The following is a 20638-nucleotide window of genomic DNA, read 5'->3' on the forward strand; positions in this document are numbered from 1 at the left end:
TATTTCCCTGATTCCAGAATACGGTCTCCGGCTTGGAAGTCAGATCTTCATAAAAGAAATGACCCGTACTGGCTTAGCAACCAAAGATGGCAACCTTCATGAAGGGGATATCATTCTCAAGGTCTGTTCTGGTTTATACTGCTAGCTGTTTAGCAGGCACTTGTAGTGATTACTCTGGAGTGAGTCATTTTATAGTTAAGTTCACTACTAAACTTGAGCACAATATGGACTTGTTTGTTTACTTGTTTGTGGTGTTGTTGCCTTTTTATGTCCAGATCAATGGTACAGTGACAGAGAACATGTCTTTAGCTGATGCCCGAAAACTAATTGAGAAGTCACGGGGGAAGCTCCAGCTGGTTGTCCTTAGGGACAGAAAGCAGACACTGCTCAACATTCCTTCACTGAACGACAGTGACTCAGAAATGGATGGTGAGGTTTGATGTGGATAAAAAGTTCTGAACTCTATGCAGAGTAGAACTAAGTTCTTAAAAAATTAACCAAACACAAAGAAACCTAAGTAATGGTCAATTAATCATTAAGTTTACTTCCTTTAGGTGAAAGAAAAATTTTGTAGTAATCATATGATTATGTTTTGGGCAGGGGCATACAGAAGCAGCATTGTTGGCCTAGCAAAATCAGTCTTCCTTCTCTGAATAACAAGCCAGCTGGTTTAATAAAAGAGTTCAGTTTTAAAAACAAATGGATTGACTGGTCTCTTCTTCTGGAGGCATTAGCATTCATGACAGCATTCAACAGGCGGGAAAAATTTCCAAAACAAGAGGAAATTAAGTCCTTCTGGACAACTGGTTTCTATTTCCAGTATCTATTCTGTACAAATGATCTCTCATGGTGTATGAGCAATATTTCTCAATATAATCTTGCTTTTGAAAGGGCTTAGGATTTTGGGGAGAGCAGGATGTTATTTATTGCAGGATATTTGCATCTCTGATTTCAGAATACTGGGTGCAACTTTTGTAAGTTTTACTGTGAAGACTGAGATATGGTTCAGGTCTAAGGACTACTCTGTTTCTTTTGTCACTGAAAAGCAATGATGTAATAACTGTTAATGTGAACATGGTCTTCTGCTTGGGAGCCTATATGAGACCCCAAGTAAAAGGCTGCTAACACTAGTTAATGAGTCTATGGTATACTCAAGGTACTTGTGTGATCTGCATTTCCTAAAGGTTGTGTGAAACCTTCCTGAAATATTTTCAGGGTGATGGGGGGGTGGAAGCACTAAAAGGCATATAGCACCTTTTGAATGCTAGTCAAATCCAACTTGTAATGAGAGTAGGTTTAAAGGTTCAGTTTATCTTATATGTGAAAGCTTTGTAAATAATGTGGGATCAGATGTGTGTGCAGATAATTTAACCAAATCCTGCATTTCTTCATTTGCTGTTCTCTTCACAGACATTTCTGAGGTAGAGTCAAACAGATCATTCTCCCCTCAAGATGACAGATTACATCATTCTGATCTAGATTCACATTCATCCAATGAAAAGCTGAAAGAGAAAACAAAGTAAGAAGTTACTTCTACTATTTTTGTAGTTCATTTTTCTAATGCTTGTCAAAGAAGTTCTTAAAATACATGGCATTCTCATAAAATTTCACTACACTTTTTTTCATTCTTTTAGTGCAAAAGATGATCCATCCAGTAGGATGTCCAGGGTGGGAGCAATGCCTACACCATTCAGATCGACTACTGACATTGCTACTCCTCCTGTTTCAGCTGTAGACACAAACAAAGAACTGAAGTACCAAGATGACCCAGCAGGTCAGAATCTGAAGCTTTTGTTTGCTTTTTTCCCCCTGGCCAGAGAATGTCTACTCCCCCAGTCATGTTGGCATATCTAGTATACTCTTCCAGTCAACCCTATCCTGACATACAGAGAAGAGGTCTGTGTTTGCTTAGTGGTGCAGGGAGAGAAGAAACACCTGAGATTGTTTGAAGGCAGTTGTTTATTAGAATTACCACCTCAAAAAGCAAGTACTTTACTAGAGCATCTACTAGCCTATTGCCCTAAGCAACCAAATGAAGCTATACCTGAAGTGTTATCTGGCTTGCTTGAAAGAGTTGCGTATCCCTCCCTTTAACTTTGTTCTTTTTCAAGAATTAAAAAAGAAGGGAAGTAAATCAGTTCTAGTCAAAGAGGTGGTTGAAGATGAAGTGTCTGTTAATCTTTGGCCCGGAGGGGTTTGATTGCTATCAGCTAAAAATTGCTGCCACTTACAACTTTTTTTCATAGCTCAGTAACTTCTGTTGGCTTTTTTACATCCAGCTTCTCAACCAAAAGTTACAAGAATGATTCTTAAACCCAGCCCTGAAGATGAAGCAATATATGGGTAAGGCAGCACTTGCTGTGTTCTTCTGCACTCACTGTTTCTCCAGTGATATCTACCTCGTTGTTGGTTGCATGGGTTTGGTTTTGAAGTTCTGGCTTTTTGCCTAATTGGAGTGATACTCCCTTTATAGCTTAATGTCAAGAAGAGATGACATGGTTTCTGACCAACCAAATTTGAGTTAAACTTAGGTTTAGAAGTATCTGCCTGGAAGTATAGACTTGAGTTCCACCCAGAACATATAGAACTGTGTTTCTGGGCTTGCATGGGAACATACACACTGGTATATTTTTATTCTATTCTTTTTGGCAGTACTTGGAGCACAGTATTTGGACTACTGTGTCCATTTTGGGGATCCCCAAGACAAGAAAGACATTGACACACTGGAGTGTATGACATAGGAGAAAAGACTGAGAAAACTGGGTTTGTTAAGCCTGGAGAAGACGACTGCAGGGACATCTTACTGCTGTCTGCAATGACCTAATAGGTAGTGAGTGTAGAGAAAACAGAGCCATACTCTTCTAAGTGGGGTACAGTAGTAGGACAAAGAGCGAGGGACACAAGCTGAAATATGGGAAATTTTGACTTGATATCAAGAAGAAAGCTTTTATTATGAGGTGGTTAACCACTGGAACATCTTTCCCTTGTAGTTTGTGTTATATCCACCGCCAGAAATACTTAAAAACATAACTGGCCAAGGCCCTGATCAACCTGCTTTGAGCAGAGGGCCATTCTAACCTGTGCAGTTCCATGGAAATATATTTTACACCTCTTCCATTATTTTATATGTACACAAAAGACAAACCTCCCTTTCCCCACAATACTAAGATACAAAGTGAATGTCCTCTATTTAATTCGTAAACTAGCTTCTTGCAAAACATGGCCTTGTGTGTTATATGTATATTTCTGTACAAGCTGGAAACTTCCGTGCAGAAATTCTTTTCTTCAAATGCAAGCCTGTGCAGTCCATGTTGCAGTTCTAGTCTCTGCTTAGAAGTGAACAAAATGCTGCTTCCAAAATTTACTTTTGTGCGGTTTTTTTCTGATAGAACCTGGTACTGGTGATTCTTTAGTAATTAAGGTACTTAAAGTTTCAAGCTGTATTAATAGTAAATCAATTTCCATGTTTTCCTTTGAGAGTTTCTGAATAAAGAAGGGAGAGGAGCGCTGAGATTGTAAGGAGAAGCCTAAAGATAAGGTTTTGAAGATACTCTGTAGCTTGGAATATTTTCTTAAATGGATTCTCTTCTCAGATCTTTTCTGGGTTGGACCCTGCGTATGTTGTCATTGATGTGCAAATTAATCAAGTGATTATTTTGGTGAAGGGGAATTTATAATACAGGCTTAGGGTATTACTGAGAAAGGCTGACAGATAAGTACTGTCCTCTGTGTTGGAAGGTCACTCAGAGATACAGCTTTTCCGACAGCAAAAAAGCTGAACCTAGTTCAGTAGCCTCTCCCACTGCAATACGAAAGGACTGATTGTTAACACATCAATAGAGTATACTTGGAAACACTTCTCATTATGAGAAAACTTGAAGACTTCTGTCTAATAGACATGTTAAACTGCAAATAGGTATACATTTAATTCATATGACAGTTCTTAAGCATATAGCGGAAAGAACAATAAGTATGATTACTTACAACTCGAGTTCTTTTCACAGAAAAACCCAGCTACTTCTCTGAGAGAGGATCTAGTACAGAGGGAACTATTCTGGGACTTCAAGAACAGGGAGTGGTTCTCCTGCTCTGTCAAGTCTGTGTATACCACTTAGACCCTCTTCCTAGTTCAGTTTTCATTCTGAAAAATGCAAATTCTCTGCTTCCTTCCTTCACTGTTTACCTGGGTAGATATAGCCTATATAGTGAAAGAAAGGGACCAAGAATATTATTAATATAATTTTGTTGAACAGGTTGAAATTATTTTTCTCTTGACAACCTGTTATTGTCATATGCCTAACTGGCATATGTCATCTGGCCTTACTTCCTTTTTCTGTCTGTAAATCTTGTAGCCCTAACACAAAAATGGTGAGATTCAAGAAAGGAGACAGCGTTGGTCTACGACTGGCTGGCGGAAATGATGTAGGGATATTTATTGCTGGAATTCAAGAAGGCACCTCAGCTGATCAGGAGGGACTGCAGGAAGGAGATCAAATTCTTAAGGTATGAGTATGTGTCCCTGGAATGCAAATCACCTTTGTGTTTTTTGTTTTATTCTTAGTGGAAATATGGAAGAAATTATGATCTTAGGAAGTTGTTGCTTTAGAAGTGTGTATGTGTGGTGGAGGAATCTTAGAGAGATGAGTTTTTGAGGGAGATTGCATATCAAGCTTTAGTTTGTTTAAAAGATTCTGTGAAAGGGGTAAGTAGGAGAAATACTCATGAAGAAAAATATCCAAGATGGGAGAATAAATTTTCTGTACAATGCTTCTTCCTAGTGTTGGATGGGAGAAAAAATGAGGCCAGGATATTTTTCTTCTTTCTTCTTTCTCCAGTTTACTTCGGTAACAGTGATTTATTTTCCCAGTTTCTGAATTACGTCATCTATGTCATTTTGTCCTCTTACATTCTTCTTTTTTGCTGAAAATTCAAATAGGAAACTAATGTAATTTTATTCTCTGCCTCTTTTCTCTTGCGATAGCCTTGGTTTTTCAAGGTCTTTTGGAGCCTGTTAAAGTAGAAGAAACAATCTAGCCATACACATCCCAGACCTTGGTACTACGGAAAGATTACTGTTAATTGCTGTAATAAAATATTTCTTACGGTAATGGACATCAGTATTGCCTTACCAAAAAAAAAAAAAAAGTATAATGGAAGGGAATATTTAAGATTTTTTTGTTTGTTTGGTTGGTTGGGTTTTTTTGTTCTTTACATGAAACAAAAATCTATGGTTATTCCTTTTATTGTTGATCTTTCAGGTGTTGGTTTTTAATTTGTTGGGGTTTTTGTGCTTAGGTAAACACTCAAGACTTCAGAGGTATTGTTCGGGAAGATGCTGTTTTGTATCTCTTAGAAATTCCCAAAGGTGAAACAGTGACAATTTTGGCTCAAAGTAAATATGAAGGTAAGTGCTTTGAAAAAAATATGTGTATATCCATGAAGCTGTTTTGTCAGTGAACTACAAATAATCTCTGTTGTGCTTATTCCTGATAGCATTTTAGTTACCCTCCTTTTCAGTAGTTTAGAAGATAGCTGTATTCCGTACCATGAGGGTCATACAGGTGTGCATGCGTGATGTGTTTTTCAGGGCACTTCTCCATCTCTCATTATTAGCAGATAGCATCTCTGCTTAATCCTGAAGTGTGGCAATTTACTGCTTGTTCCTTCTGCTTTTGTGTCTGTAGCAGCTGGCCTAAGATCTTAGGATGTTAGCATTCCTTTTCTGGCAATCATAAAGAATTCAGTCAGACAGCAGCAAATGGACAGGTTTATGGATGAACAGTTAAGGAGCAAGCAAAGCCTCTTACTTTCCTGTTGGAGACACGGCCTGCTGTAATATTGAAGCTGCCTTTTGCTTTGGGAAGGTGCAAATACCTTTAAGGGCTGTACGTGTTTAAGTATAGAATTGAAAGGCAATGAATGTGAAGGCTGGTTTTTTGCGGTTTTTTTGAGTGTGTGGGGAGAATTTCAAAACTGTTCTCTAGAATGACAGCTTTATACAGCTTTTTTCACACTTGAAAGAGTAAATATATGGGAATTCCTGTTTTAGTCTACAGAGACATCATGGCCTGTGGCAGAGGAGATTCATTCTTCATCAGGAGCCACTTTGAGTGTGAAAAAGAGTCACCACAGAGCTTAGCATTCACCAGAGGCGAGATCTTTAGAGTAGTTGATACACTGTACGATGGCAAACTGGGAAACTGGCTGGCTGTGAGAATTGGAAACGAACTGGAAAAGGGCATCATTCCAAATAAGAGCAGGTAAGGTGGCATCCTGTCTTCCTACCCATTGTTAGAAGTAAGATTATTTTTTTTTCCAAATGTTTTTTCTTCCTGGCATACATTTCTTCTGTTTTTGTCTCCTTGCAAGAATGAATAAATTGTGTCTTTACTTTCACAACAATTGGGCCTGTAAAACTGTAGATTATAGAACCCCATAGCATTATGTGAAGCAAGGACGAGAGAGGATGGTGTTACCTACGTATAGTAGATCAGGTATTTGCAATGCAGAGCTAGAGCTCCTGTCTGAGCAATCAACCAAGCATGGACCAGCTGCTTCAGTTCCTTTTCTAGAAAATGGGTAGAGGATCCTTTTTTTGCCTTTCCCCCACTTTCTTCCCCACACACTACACCCTGCCCTCCTTCCCTCCCCCGCTACCCCCGTTTTCCAAACAAATCAAATAAAATGAAACAAAAAAACCCCTATACCTTAGGAAGCTCATGACTGTATGCAGGAATACTCTGATTAATCTTCTTTAAAAGGAGCTTCAGTGCTTGAATTTCTTTTGTATATCGTTATGAAAAATGTTTCAAAAATTTATTCCAAGGTTAATATTTCTTGGTAGCTGTAGTCCTTATTTTTGTGTGAAATACTGAGTGAACCACAGCAGTATTGTTTGCTTAAATAGCTTTCCTAGTCAAAATTCATGTGAGGAAAAAGTAAGCGTTCAAATGTGCACAGTGCATAAAAACTAAAACAGTGCATGAAAATTCATCAACAAAAATATCACAGTATATTTAGACTATAGTTTTTCCATTCTTGAGCATGGTTGTAATTTTAAGATGGAGGGAGAAAACACTCACAATTGCATTGTACACAAATTCCTGAAATATGCTGCTTATGCGACTCCCCCGCCTCTTTCCCGGTTAGTACATTCTGTCCTCTCTGTTAATTGACCTGACAAAACTAACCTTTGTTTCTGTGCTGTAGTGACTTGACTTATAAGGCCTAATGGAGAATAGAACAGTGACAGTAATTCCTTAGGCCTTCAGTTCTGACTTGCACTCTCACCACCTCTTTGCAGTTGCATTCTTTTATTTATGCTTCTGAGTTACCAGTTTAAGAGGACTTATTCCTGCCCAGCAATCTTGTAGCTGTGGCGAGTCAGAACATTGTTCTGACACTTTGCTTCAAGGCAAAAGAACCTGGACTTCTCCATTCTTTCCTCCACTCATGACTGTCTGGAAGATTACCTGTTGCAAATTCAAACTATGTTGTTCTTCAGTGAAAGCACCCTTACCCTCTATGAGTAGTTCTGTACAAATGAACACTGTGCTTTCTCTTGTCAGAGCTGAGCAGATGGCCAGTGTTCAAAATGCTCAAAAAGATGGCTCAAGCGATAGGGCAGACTTCTGGAGAACACGTGGTCAGCGATCTGGAGGGAAGAAGAATCTGAGGAAGAGTCGTGAAGATCTGACAGCTGTTGTATCTGTGAGCACAAAATTCCCAGCTTACGAGCGAGTTCAGTTGCGTGAGGGTAAGTGACACTGCTGTGAGCCACCTGCCCATTTATTGCTGGCTGGTTTAGCGTACAGATGTTTGATTAGCTGAGTGAGTGATTTTGAACAATTTGGGTTCAGTGTTAAATTTGAGTAACTCAAGGTTTAAAATTAATAAAAGGAAAAAATGAGCAGGGTTTTCTTGTTTCCTCAGCTTCTCCTTGGCAAGCTCTGAAAGTACAATCTGTATGACCACAACGATTCACAATCTTTAGCTTGCTTATAAATATCAAGGTAGTAAACATTACCTTGAAACCAAATAAAGCCCAAGTATTCTTAACAGATTGTCCAAGTGTAATTAAGGTTAATGTGGTCCATTATCTGTAACTCTAAACTAGATCTACTGCTAGCGATGTTGAGCAAGTCAAGATAATTTTCGGGACATTCACACAGGGTAGTGTTGTGAAACAAAATAAATAATTTAAAATATCTTTAAGGGGCCCCCAGATGTCAAGATGAAGACTGAGCAATAGAATGGCAATCACCCATTAACTTATGAGGGCTGTGTCTGTGCTTGTTTTGACAAAAGCATAACAGAATTTTTCATTTCCTTGCTTCTTCAAGCTGCCCTACAGCTGATTCAGCATTTGTATCTTTATTCAAACAAAGCCTGCTGGTCACAGTTCATGCTATTTTGCTGGATGGAAACATTACTGAAGATCTGCATGTTTTCAGAATGCAGAATCCTCTCAATACATCTTCATTAGGCAGAATAAGGAAGCTATTAAGTTAAAACAATCTCTTTTGCTTTCTCAGCTGATAAAAACAGCTTTCTGTATGAGTTATGCTGTTGCACAAACTTTCAAGACAATTTTTTACATACATTATTTTAATATCTTCCACTTATTTATGACCTTGTATAGTAATTGAGAGTCTCATCTGTGCCACTTTGCTTTCTGTATAAAACCAGTCTTATCTGACTTGGCTTTTCTGCAAATACTTTTCTTTCAGCTGGTTTTAAGAGACCTGTGGTAGTATTTGGCCCTATTGCAGATGTTGCTATGGAGAAGTTGTCAAATGATTTGCCTCACCTGTACCAGACAGCAAGTAAGTTGTCCTCCTAGCTTTCTTCCCATCCTTAACTGAGAGAATGGATAACTTCATAATCACAGATGCCTGGCCACTCTAGATAACTTAAAATGTTCTCTTTGCAGAGACAGAGCCCAGAGATGCAGGTTCAGAGAAGACAACTGGGGTGGTGCGCTTGAACACTGTGATGCAAATCATTGAACAGGTAGAGTATTTTTCTGTGAAAATTGCTTACGATCAAAGGCATGTTGTTTGATTTGTTTGCTCTTAAAGCTTGGAGAGTCCTCACATCTTCACTTCATCTGTTTTGGAATTGTTCAGCAACAATTTTTATAGTTTTGTTAGCTATCCTCCAAATGGGAGGGTGACCCCGCTATTAGAAATTAATTCTCCTATCTTAGTCCATTCTAAATTCAAACAGAGGGGCATCTGTGTTCTACTGTATACTTACTGAATTTGCCATGGAGGCTTTACTGTCATGCAGTGTTCTACTTGCTCTACCGTGATCAGAAACTTAATGTTTTAGATTGCTTCAGAGTTACTGAACTGAACTACTGTTGGACTGAACAGGAAGTTACTATGATAACTAACTGGCACCTACTGAGACTGCATTGGCTCTTTCTGTAATACTGTTTACAGATCAGGTAAATAGGTAGTAATCCAGAAGCCTAAAAAACTTGTGCAAAAATAATGTACTCCACAGCTTGCTCTGAGCCCAATAAAATCAGTGCCAGTGGGGTTAGAATGTCACATAGAAGTCTGTTCAGATTTCAGGTCCCACTGAAACACATACGTGAAATCCCATTCATCTTCACCATAGAAATAGCTGAGAAGGAATATATCAAATGGAAAAAAAAAAAAGGTATTTGCTTCACCTAGTAAGTGTAGATAAAAGCTTACAGTTAGCACCCGGAATTATTGTGGTAGTGGAATGTGTGGTAGGGGCAGGTAGAAAGAAAAGCCAGGTAACTTTCACTGTCTATTAAAAAAAAAATAAAAGTGGAATAAGTGCACTTAACATGAGAGTTAGTTAATGTAAGAATGTGGACATTCAGGCAAAAGCTGTTCAGAAAAATGAAGCTGAAAGAAAAAGGCTGCTTGCTGTGGCTTCTGAATGTGATATAACTGTGGGGAAAAATCCCACCAAGTTGTGGTCTTATTTGGACAAAAATATCTTGTTTTTCCTAAGATACCATGTTCCAACTACCTCCTCTTGTTCCCCACAAGCAGCACACTGACAGGCTTTTCTTGTTAACAGGATAAACATGCTCTGTTGGATGTAACTCCTAAAGCAGTGGACCTGCTAAATTATACCCAGTGGTTTCCAATTGTGATCTTCTTTAACCCAGATAGTAAGCAGGGTGTGAAAACCATGAGACAAAGGCTGTGTCCCACATCTAATAAGAGCTCAAGAAAACTTTATGAGCAAGCAAACAAATTGAAGAAAACTTGTTCCCACCTCTTTACAGGTAAGGAAGAATGTGTGTCTAACTTGCTTACCAAGAGAGTAGTGGATGTGACCATGTAAGTCTTGAGACATCCACTTACTACTCTGTATATTACCTCATGTAGGCTGGAACTAAAAGATGTGAAGGTGTGGTCATAAGCAGTCCCTTGCTTGACTTTTTCCTAAATACCTTATTCTGCCAGATTATAATACAAAAGAAACTGTGAATCAGCGTACTGTTATCAAATGATGTGACTTAAATAAGCTTGGGGAATGGACAAACAATAGAAATACCATGCTTTTGTCAATGATCTAAATTAAATGGCTATTTAAAATTCTCACACAACTAGAACAAAAAGTGTTACACAGCAAAGACTGGATAAAGGATCACACTGCATTTGCTGTGTTTATATACTTTTTCCTTCCAATTTTTACAGCCACCATCAATCTGAATTCAGCCAATGACAGCTGGTATGGTAGTCTGAAAGATACAATTCAGCAACAACAAGGAGAAGCAGTATGGGTATCAGAAGGAAAGGTAAGCAGTCAATCCATACTGTACTAAGCTGTACATATGTCTCAAGACAGTATTTGCCAGTAAAAATTCTTCAAAATTTTGTTTGCCAATGCTGGATAGGTTGGACATATAGTTGGCTGATGTCTTTCTTGGTAACAAAAAATTACTTGTTCTTTCTGTTAACCTTTGGAGCTTTTACTACTAGTGCTGTGGTTAGGGGACAATGGTTAGGAAGGATAAACTTTTACAGAACTTTCCTTTAGGATTCTGTGTTACAGTTTCTTTCAGTTTTGCAAAGTCGTTATTAAGGAGTTGTTTGGCATGATGGTAAGACCTAACTAGAGTCTCATTCTTACATATTTAATCTCCTTAATTCTTACTATTTTGTAGATGGACAGCATGGAAGATGATGGAGATGATCGTATGTCTTACCTTACTGCAATGGGTGCTGACTATTTGAGTTGTGACAGTCGCCTGATCAGTGACCTGGAAGATACAGATGGAGAAGGAGGTGCATACACTGACAATGAACTGGATGAGCCTTTGGATGAACCAAGGATTTCATCTGTAAGCCGGTCCTCTGAACCTGTACATCATGAGGAGGTGAGATGATTGCATTTTCAACAGGAATGTATTTTGGACTTTCTGAAAGCCCTGTAAGTATGGCTTAAAAATGAGGTTTTTAAACTGCAGCTTTATCTTACCTCTGCTGCTGTTTAGAGCTGCATTGTGTAGAGCAAAATGGCAATAGCTCTGCTTTTCTGCCTAACTATCAGTTTCCTGATGATGTCTCATCACCGGGAATTTTGCAATTATACCTGCAGTGATTTTAGTCAGGTTGCTGACAGTCATTTGACTCCTGGTTACTGTTCCCAAAATAGTAAACTTGAGCAAGAGGTAAAAATGAATTAGTGAGTACTGCAGTGGTTTTTATCTCTTTTTTTCTTTCACAGAGTTTAAAAAAAATTAATCCAGAACAAAGGGCTCAGTTGAGAAAAGCTGGTAGCAGGGAGATCCTTAGAGAACCAAGTCCACCTCCAGCATTCAAGCCAGAACCACCTAAGGTAAACTTGTAGAAACAAATCTGAATACAAAGTTGTTCTTCCCAGAGATCTCTGCAGGTGGGACATCAGGAAGAGCAACTGTAATGATTAGAGACTAGAAAACATTTTAAGTGTGGAGAGAAGGAATGAGTGAAGGTGTTGCAGGATATGATGTCTTCTGCTCTGCAGGACTTTGTTTTTCTCGTGTCTTAGTAACAGCCCGTAGATGATGATGTCATAGTATATAATCTAAAATGCAAAAATGAAGTGATTATTTTCAGGTTTTCTTGGTGGGTTCAGAAAAGCATGTTTCTTTTAAGTAAGAAAACTTAAAGGATAACAGTTCTTTTCAAATATATGTGATCTCTATATGCAATAAGAAAGTCTGTTAACAAATTGAAAGGCACCTTTTTAACTCAGCAAGACCACATGTAGGCTAATTATCAGGAAAAGCATACCTGATGGCCATTATTGTGAAGCACAGGATCAGAATCTACCACCTCTTAAATCATCTCCACCACTAGAAACTCATGGTAACCGTTTATTCCAGCCTTGCTCAGGAATGGTGCGGGGTGGGGTGAATTGACACCAAATTCTATTTTAGCAATTCCTGATTTGCCCTGAACCCAAACTCCTTTCTTCATGAGGGTGGGTGCCCTTGCATAGTGCATGTATTCAGAATATATTGAAGTATGCCTTGACAACAGAGATTGGGCAGAGTAGGATATGTGTAAGGAGAAAAAAAGATGGAAAACAGGTTTGGGTCCTGTGCACTTCTAAACTCCTCATAGTGATATTCTGCATTAGGTAGTACTGACAGATCATTTGGGAGGTCAGTTTTCTCTGTGCTGTCCCCTACCGCATGTTATAGTTCTGTTAATCCTTAACAAATGGGACAAACATCTAAACGTGCTAGTCTTCTGTAGGTTGACGTGTAGTGTATGAGCGTACACCCAAAATGTTGCAGCAGTTCAAATAACTTACAAGTGTTGCTTTGGATGAAGATTGACACTGTGAAATACATAGACGAATAATTAATTTCAGATCAAAGCCTTCATTTGAAATGAGAATTACGAAGTTGCTGATGTAAACTTTGCTTATTTTATACTTACAGGGAAAGTTACACAACAAAGAGGATTTATATGACTTCCCCAAGACCTATGACTCCAGATCAAGTAATGTTGCTGTCAGCAGTGAGACTTCAACTGTATCAGCTAAAGCAGCACCACCACCTGTTTCTGTGAAGCCTGCCTTTGGGCGTCCCGTCCTGAGAAACTCCCAGCCAGCAGTCCCACCTGCAGACGAGGAGGCAAAACTGGAAGAGGAAGGAAGCGAACAAGAAAATACTCCAAAATCTGTATTGAGGAAAGTAAAAATATTTGAGGAGATGGATCATAAGGCGAGGAAGCAAAGAATGCAAGAGCTACAAGAGGCCCAGAATGCCAGGGTATGAAGAGATGCGTTCTCCCACTGCTGTGCTTTCCACCATATAGAACAGCCTGTATCCTGAAAATGCAAATCATGCCCTTGCAATGTGTTGCTTCTGGAGGGCAAAGTTTGGGAAACCACACATTCAGACATACCATTGTGTGGATTGGGTGTAAAAAGAGGACATATTTTAAGGCTTCCTATTGTAACTATAGAAAGCTGACTTCTAATAATCCTGTTGCTTTTGACAATTCATTGTTTTCACATGCATTTTGAATTACTACTCCAGCAAAAGATCATATAATTGTAGGAATATGAATAACATCAGTTATCAATTTATGCTTTAATTGTTTGAGATCTAGCTGTGACCTGCTAGGTCTACCATCTAGGATCCTTAATAGTTAGACTTAAAAAGAACATTTCTTTTTCTCCTACTTTCTTTTCAAGCTTGAGATAGCTGAGAAGCACCCAGATATTTATGCTGTCCCTATCAAAACGCAGAAGTCGGAACAGAACTGGCCTCAGCCTATGAGGTAAGGTGTACCCAGTTTAAAGCATTTTGTCTGGATTGTTTACCAGCAGGAGGAAAACTGATCTTGCTAGGTTTGTTTTGGTTTTTTTATTCATACAAATAGTCCTGCTTGGTATATTGCTTTGTTGTCATGCCTCAGAGATGTAAAGGTGGGTCAAAATTTCAGTGAATGCTTCTTGTTTTTCAGAATATTTTTTTATTTCGGTTCATTCACGCTATTTGAGTCATCTATTGTTTTCTGAACTATTTGCAGAGCCATTTTTTTTTTCCAGATCAGTATTACTCAGCTTTTCTGCATTCATATCCTCTGATGTCCATTTTTTCTGTGCTAGATACTTGATGACTGTTAGTCTATCCTAACAAAAATTGCTGTTTTAATTACTTAATAACACTTAAATGTTTATTCAGTTACAGATGTATTGTGTGGGTAAGAAAAGTGAGAATGAAACTTGTCTGAGGTCACCCATTAAGTCTTTATGATAGTAGTAGTCTTTCATTAAAATTTAGTGACCTCTGGACTGCTTGACCATTGTGTCATCTTACCCTACACACTGCGTGTTTCTGACTTGAGCAGTCACTTTGCGAGAGCTAACACACTATATGATGTCTTCTGCTCTGCAGGACTTTGTTTTTCTCGTCTCTTAGTAACAACCCGTAGATGATGATGTCATAGTATATAATCTAAAATGCAAAAATGAAGTGATTATTTTCAGGTTTTCTTGGTGGGTTCAGAAAAGCATACTTTTTTTTTTTAATAGCTTCAAAGCTTTTTAGAAGTAGTGTAAAGTAATCTTTAACCACATACACAGAATGTTTGCTTACATACAGAAATCGGTGCTGTTGCCTTTCTATGGGAATGTTAATGATTGATTAAAGAGAGTATTTAGGTAGTGGGATAATGTGGAAGGAGGTTTTGTACACTGTCTAGGTTTTGTACACTGGGGATTGCAAAAATCATGGCTTTTGAAACTGAGAAAATGCCTTTCCCTGGCAGATTTTATTTGTATATATTTGCTTAGTGTTACATTAAATGGGTAGCACCACAGTGTACAAAAACAAATGTGTGGGTTATTTCTGCCCACTTTTAAGGATAAGAGCCCTAACTCTCCTATTGAGAGTCTTGAGTGAGGAGAGAAGGCTGCCAGTTTAAGAAATGTCATATAAGAAGGCTTCGAGACAGGATACTGGGGATGCAAAAGAAGAAACAGGCATAGAAAGACTCTGATGCAAAAATAATTGAGGAAAATGTCAGTTGAAGTAGCAGCAATGGCTGAAAACCTCCATTCTCAGGGAATAAAGTTCTGTAAAGCTCTTTGTGGCTGTGTGTGTGCGGTGATGTTTAGTAATATTACATTTGGCATTCTTCCAGATTGGTTGAGTAGATCAAATCTGAACATCAGGTTCTTGATGGAAATAAGATGTCTCTTCAAAGGGCTTTCATGAGCCTTTCTGGTTGTTGTGCATGGCCATAAAGCCAGTACTAAGCGTATTTATTTTTCAGACTAGAAGTGAACATTCTCTCTCCCTCTCTCTCCCTGTCTTGCTGTGTTAGCTCTAGACCTCCAGAACCCCAGAAACCTCCTATTAGACCTTATCTGGAGAACCGTGGCAGTTACGGCAGTGATGCAGAGGAGGAGGAGGAGGAGTACCGTCGGCAGCTATCAGACCACTCTAAGAAGGGCTATTATGGACAGCCATCCAGATACCGAGACACAGAATTGTAGACTTGCTAGTATGTGTATGTATAATGCTCTTTTGAGGTTTCTTCCTTCACAGCCAAAGTGGAGCAGTAGTTAGTCTTGAAAAACTCTATTTTTATTGGGGGTGGTGTTGGAGGGTACGCTACTCAACTTAGACATAGCTATACACTGGAACTGGAAGAGTTCATTTTTGGGGATATTCATTATTTTGTTAACATAGAAGAGAAGAAATATCTATTGCCTGAATGCTGTTGCCTGTTTTATAAGGACCAAATCCTGAAAGTTTGTGTTAATTTTTAGTGTTTTCATACTTTAACATAAACCCCCTTTTTCCCCTTTTATTAATGCTGCCTTTTTGGACTGTTCTGTTGTGTTATGAAAGTATGATCTCAGAGATACACTTCTTCATGCAATAGAACTAAATTTAAAAGTTTTAAGAACAGTAAGTGCCTTTAACAAGAAGCATCTTAAACTGTTTTGACATCTGATACTTGGTGCAAAGCCATAACACACTAAAAGGGGATTGACTGTTTTACCTATCTTTTTTACCAGTTTCACGGTAACAGTTTCCTTTGCATGTTATTTTTCTAAGTTCGTAGATGCATATGCAATATTTCATAAATACTGACTGTACATCATAAAGGTGCAATTGACTGGGTTGTTGGAAAAGACCAGGCTGTACTTGAACAGAGATAATGATGTAGAAATTCAATCACGTATTAAAATTTACACAGACTGCAAATAATAAAGGATATATTCTAGACAAATACTGTGTATCTTATTTTTCTTTTGAACAGTATTAGTCTTCTAGTCTCTGACTCTCATGAGTACACTTAAAGCAGTATACTGTTAAGTTCAGAGTCTCATCTCCTGCTGTTCAAGTAGTGGGAAGTGTCACTGTTGATGTTGCTTCCCAATGTTCAGAACATGCTTTTAAAATTTGTTGTGATTTAAAAGAAAACTGATGCATTACCAAAGACTTCCTGCAAGAGACTTACCTTTTAGAGTATTAACTTCTGCCTCCCCATTCCTGTTCTTTATCCTTAATTCTCCTACATGGAATAAAAATTCTTGAAAGAGTCAGAGAGAAATCTATTTTTGCTAATGCAATAGAAAAGGTGGTTTTCTAATGCTCTTTTAAAACAAAAGAAGGTAGCATTTTGTTGAAGCAAAGGAACAGATGCATCTCAGACGAGAAATCATTTAGGTTGGAAAAGACCCTTAAGATCATAGAGTTCAGCTGTAAACCTGATGCTGCCAAGCCCACAACTAAGTTACATCCCTAAGTGCCACATCTACATGTTTTTTAAATATCTCCAGGGATGGTCACGGAGCCATTTCCCTGGGCAGCCTGTTCTGATGCTTGACAACCCTCCTCATAAAGGAATTTTTCCTAATATCCAATCTGAACCTCCCCTGGTGCAGCTTGAGGCCATTTCCTCTCATCCTACTATCACCTGTTACTTGGGAGAAGAGACCAACACCCACCACACTACAATCTCCTTCCAGGTATTTTTAGAGAACAATGAGGTCTCCCCTCAGCGTCCTTTTCTCAAGACTAAATAACCCACTCCTTAGAGGACTTGTTCTGTAGACCCTTCACCAGCTTCCTTCTCCTTCTCTGGATGTGATCCAGCAACTCGGAGTGTTTCTTGTTATGAAGGGCCCAAAATTTTTGCAGCCTCACCAGTGCTGAGTACAGGGTGACGATCACTTCCCTGGCCCTGCTGGCTAGGCTAGTGCTGATACAGGCCAGGATGCTGTTGGGCCCAAGTGCAGGACCTGCACTTTGCCTTGTTGAACCTCACACCACTGGCCACAGCCCATTGACCCAGCCTGTCCAGATCCCTCTGCAGAGCCTTCCTACCCTCCAGCAGATCAACACTCCAGCCAAATTGGTGTCATCTGTAAAATTCCTGAGGGTGCACTCAATTCCCTCATCCAAATCATTGATAAAGATATTACAGTATAAACTTGGATATATATAAAAATGATACGTGAGTATATATTATTTATAAATATATCAATGTAAAAATTGATAAAGATATTACTCTCAAGCCTTTTCTATGTTCAGCTGCAGAGAATTTGTTAGTATTAAAACTACTTCTGTTCCAGTTTTGTTTTGAGATGTAGGTTCATCTGTACATTGGTATGACTACTCTTCTCTTTAAAATTATTAAGGACAGGCTATATTAGAATGTAGTTTACAGTTTGGTTGTGTAATAAGAAAGCTAAAATGGAAATATAGACTAGTTTGGGTTGGAAGGGACCTTCAGAGTTCATCTACTCCAACCACCCTGCAATGAGCAGAGATATCTTCAACTAGATCGGGCTGCCCAGAACCACATCCAGCCTGGCTTGGAATGTCTCCAGGGATGGCGCATCTATCACCTCTCTGGTCAACCTGTGCCAGTATTTTACCACCCTCAATGTAAAAGACTTTTTCCTTAATTCACCTCCTTCGCGGCTGCTGCCTTGCGAGGCCTTGCTTGTGTGCTCCACAAGCCCACGTCATAGTAAAGGGTCATGACTGCCATTTCTCCAGTGTAATTTTCCCCACCACAACCCAAGATCCTTGATTTATTCATTTCATGGACCGTTCTTATTTGGCAGGTGATTATTCTGTGAGATTTTTTTCTCCTTGGTATTCAGTATGTGGATGCCCTACCCTCTACCCCAGCCAACTGTGGCTTTATTCGGCTCAAACAAATTTTTAGGGATACATGTTGACTCCCTCACTTCAGGGAAGTGGCTGAGTGACCATCCCTGGAGGTATTTATAAAGTGTGTAGATGTGGCACTTAGGGATGTAGCAGTGGGCTTACAGTCAGGGACTCTCCCCTTGGGTTGGGATGCCATCCAAAGTTGAGATCCTTCGCTTTATGCGGTGAGTAATTGCGTGGTTTGGATCATTGGCCATAAACTTTAAGAATCAGCACTGTGGGGACGAACCCATGTGACATTCCGAATCTGTAGCTCTGCAAGAAGTCCCGATGGCCGCCCCCCGCCGGTAGAGCCCTGCCCCGCCGCCTGCTCGCAGCGTTCCCAGACGCTCCGAGAACGCTCGTTCGGTCCCTTGGGAAGCAATTCGGGCAGCGACCGGCGCGCGCGGGGAGATCCGCACCGCCCCCCGGGCACGCTTGACGCGGGCGGAGACGTGACACAACAAAGTCATCGCCAAGCTGGGCCAGCCCCGAGGGCGGCGCGAGCGGGCCCGAGCGGCCGGTGCTCAGCCCCGCTGCGGCCGCGCCGCGATCCGCAGCCCTCCGTGGGCCGCCGGGCGGGGCTTCGGGCAGGAACGTGCTTCGGCCGGAACCGCTCCACCGGCGGCGCCCGAGCGGGGCTGCGCGGACAGAGCGCTGCGGCCGCGGCCAGCAGCCGGCGGCAGTGCGGGGGGGAACGGCAGACACGCAAACCGACACGCTGGGCCCGGGGCGAGAGAACCCGAGCGGGGTGAGGACGAGAAGCCGCGGTGAGGGGCTCGGGCCGGCGGTGAGCTCCTGCCCCGGCCGCTGGCATGGAGCCCTGTGCTCATGTCCCCGGGCACGGAGCGAGCAAGCCTGGAGGTGTAATGGATGCGGGGCCCAGATGGTGTTTTAAATGAGCAACAGGCGGAGGAGGAAGGACTTAGACCGTCACAAGGAGAGCTGTGGGCATCGCGGGTGACTGGTGGAGCAGAAAAACTGCCCTTGCCTCGAGCTCAGCCCTGGCTGCTGGGGACAGGATGGTGACCGCTGCAGCAGTGCTCACCCTCACAAGGAAAATCCATTGCGATGTGATGTACCGCAGGCCAGCGATGGATCTACCCCGTGGCAGGGTGCAGGCGTTTGGGTGCAGGGAGGCAGAAGCCACCTGTGAGGCTTTTGCAGGCTGCCCCCAATTGCCGCAGTCTGGAGCAACCTGGTGTGTTGGTGGAGACAATAAAGAACAAGAGTGGGGCAAGTGGCTGGAGCCTTTTGGAACCTACCGAATAAAAATGGGCTGAACGTTCCACCCTCCACATGCCCCAGTCCTTGACAAGAAGTTAAATTCTCTGGGGCTTGGGGGTAGCAGGAGCTGTTGCAGTACCTGACGATAACCTGTCAGACATTGAGGAAGGACAATCCCCGGGTACCACAACAGAATTGCAGCAGTTGTTGGGCAAATTAGGTTATTAGAGAAAACATATATGCCCGACTTTTGGGTACTTGCTCGCCCACTGTACAACTTGCTTCAGAAAAATAAGGGATGGGACTGGAATCCACAATTCCTGGATGACCTTGATACCCTGAAAATTAAGCCTATTAAGAGACTGGGCCCAATGCACCTGCAGGACCTGTTTAAGAGTGCAGTGGGGATTTGTCACCACCACTTCATACTGTGAAGCCTATGCCTGCTACTTCTGAAAAAGTCATACATGGCCTTGCCAGCCACACGCGTGCTGCACGCGGCCCTATAACACAAGTGTTGGGTGGCGAGAGCCAGCAGGAGCACCGTGGGGATGCCCAGCCGGCAGTTGCAGGGTGGCCGCGTCTCTGGGCCTGAGCTCTGCTGGGCACGCAGGGGGAGGAGCCTCAAGGTGCTGCCGCAGCCCGTGCACAGCAGTGCTCCCCGGCCGCTCTGCAGCACAGAGGCCACCGCAAGGGGAAGGGGTGGTGGGGCAGGGACCGAGCCTCAGCCAGGCAGGCGGTGGCAAGGAGGACAGCCAGCACCTTACCCCAGCAGCAGCAGCAGCAGCAGCACTTTCCCCAGGCTCCCTTTTGGCGCTGACCCGGCAAGCATTAGGTCTGCACAGCGGCCCAGCCTGCTCGCTCAGGCCAGGGCTTTGCTCTGCAGAGGCACAGCGGTGGGAGAAGGGAAGGAGGGAGAAGCTGTCCGCCAGGCCAGGGCGGGAGTGCACCTCCCAGAGCAAGGGCCAGCCTGGCAGAGGAAGATGCGTGGGGCCTCCTGCCGCTCCCTGCGCTCCACGAGTGACGCGTCTCTTTGCCATGTTTGCTTTGCAGAATGAGCTTCCCAGAGCCTTTCAGTTTATGAGACTTGGCATACGCAGCAATTGGGGCAAGTCGGGCAACACCTGCATTTATCGAGTGCAGGTTCATGGGAAGGTAACGGGAACGAACGCCGTCGGCCAGGCACGAGGAGACCTCCTGCTCCAGAAATAAAAAAGAGAAAAGCCTCCGAGCCGA

The 20638-nt window shown here is 41.5% G+C and overlaps 1 protein-coding gene across 8 annotated transcripts in view; it reads left to right on the forward strand.

Annotated features, from left to right (window-relative positions):
- TJP2 (tight junction protein 2) overlaps positions 1 to 16241 on the forward strand; it is a 63307-nt gene extending 47066 nt beyond the window's left edge. For all 8 annotated transcript variants that reach the window (XM_030512256.1, XM_030512252.1, XM_030512254.1 and 5 more), the window contains 18 exons: positions 18 to 121; positions 276 to 429; positions 1411 to 1519; positions 1635 to 1774; positions 2280 to 2343; positions 4353 to 4503; positions 5296 to 5404; positions 6050 to 6260; positions 7569 to 7756; positions 8730 to 8825; positions 8933 to 9012; positions 10066 to 10276; positions 10692 to 10792; positions 11162 to 11374; positions 11725 to 11835; positions 12929 to 13261; positions 13690 to 13775; positions 15327 to 16241. In XM_030512256.1, the coding sequence (XP_030368116.1) occupies positions 18 to 121; positions 276 to 429; positions 1411 to 1519; positions 1635 to 1774; positions 2280 to 2343; positions 4353 to 4503; positions 5296 to 5404; positions 6050 to 6260; positions 7569 to 7756; positions 8730 to 8825; positions 8933 to 9012; positions 10066 to 10276; positions 10692 to 10792; positions 11162 to 11374; positions 11725 to 11835; positions 12929 to 13261; positions 13690 to 13775; positions 15327 to 15498 (2633 nt within the window). In that variant the 3' untranslated portion in view covers positions 15499 to 16241. The remainder of the gene's footprint in view (positions 1 to 17; positions 122 to 275; positions 430 to 1410; positions 1520 to 1634; positions 1775 to 2279; positions 2344 to 4352; positions 4504 to 5295; positions 5405 to 6049; positions 6261 to 7568; positions 7757 to 8729; positions 8826 to 8932; positions 9013 to 10065; positions 10277 to 10691; positions 10793 to 11161; positions 11375 to 11724; positions 11836 to 12928; positions 13262 to 13689; positions 13776 to 15326) is intronic.
- Positions 16242 to 20638: the final 4397 nt, after the last annotated feature.

Source organism: Strigops habroptila, chromosome Z, assembly GCF_004027225.2.
Source record: "Strigops habroptila isolate Jane chromosome Z, bStrHab1.2.pri, whole genome shotgun sequence".
In the NCBI taxonomy this organism is placed as follows: domain Eukaryota; kingdom Metazoa; phylum Chordata; class Aves; order Psittaciformes; family Psittacidae; genus Strigops; species Strigops habroptila.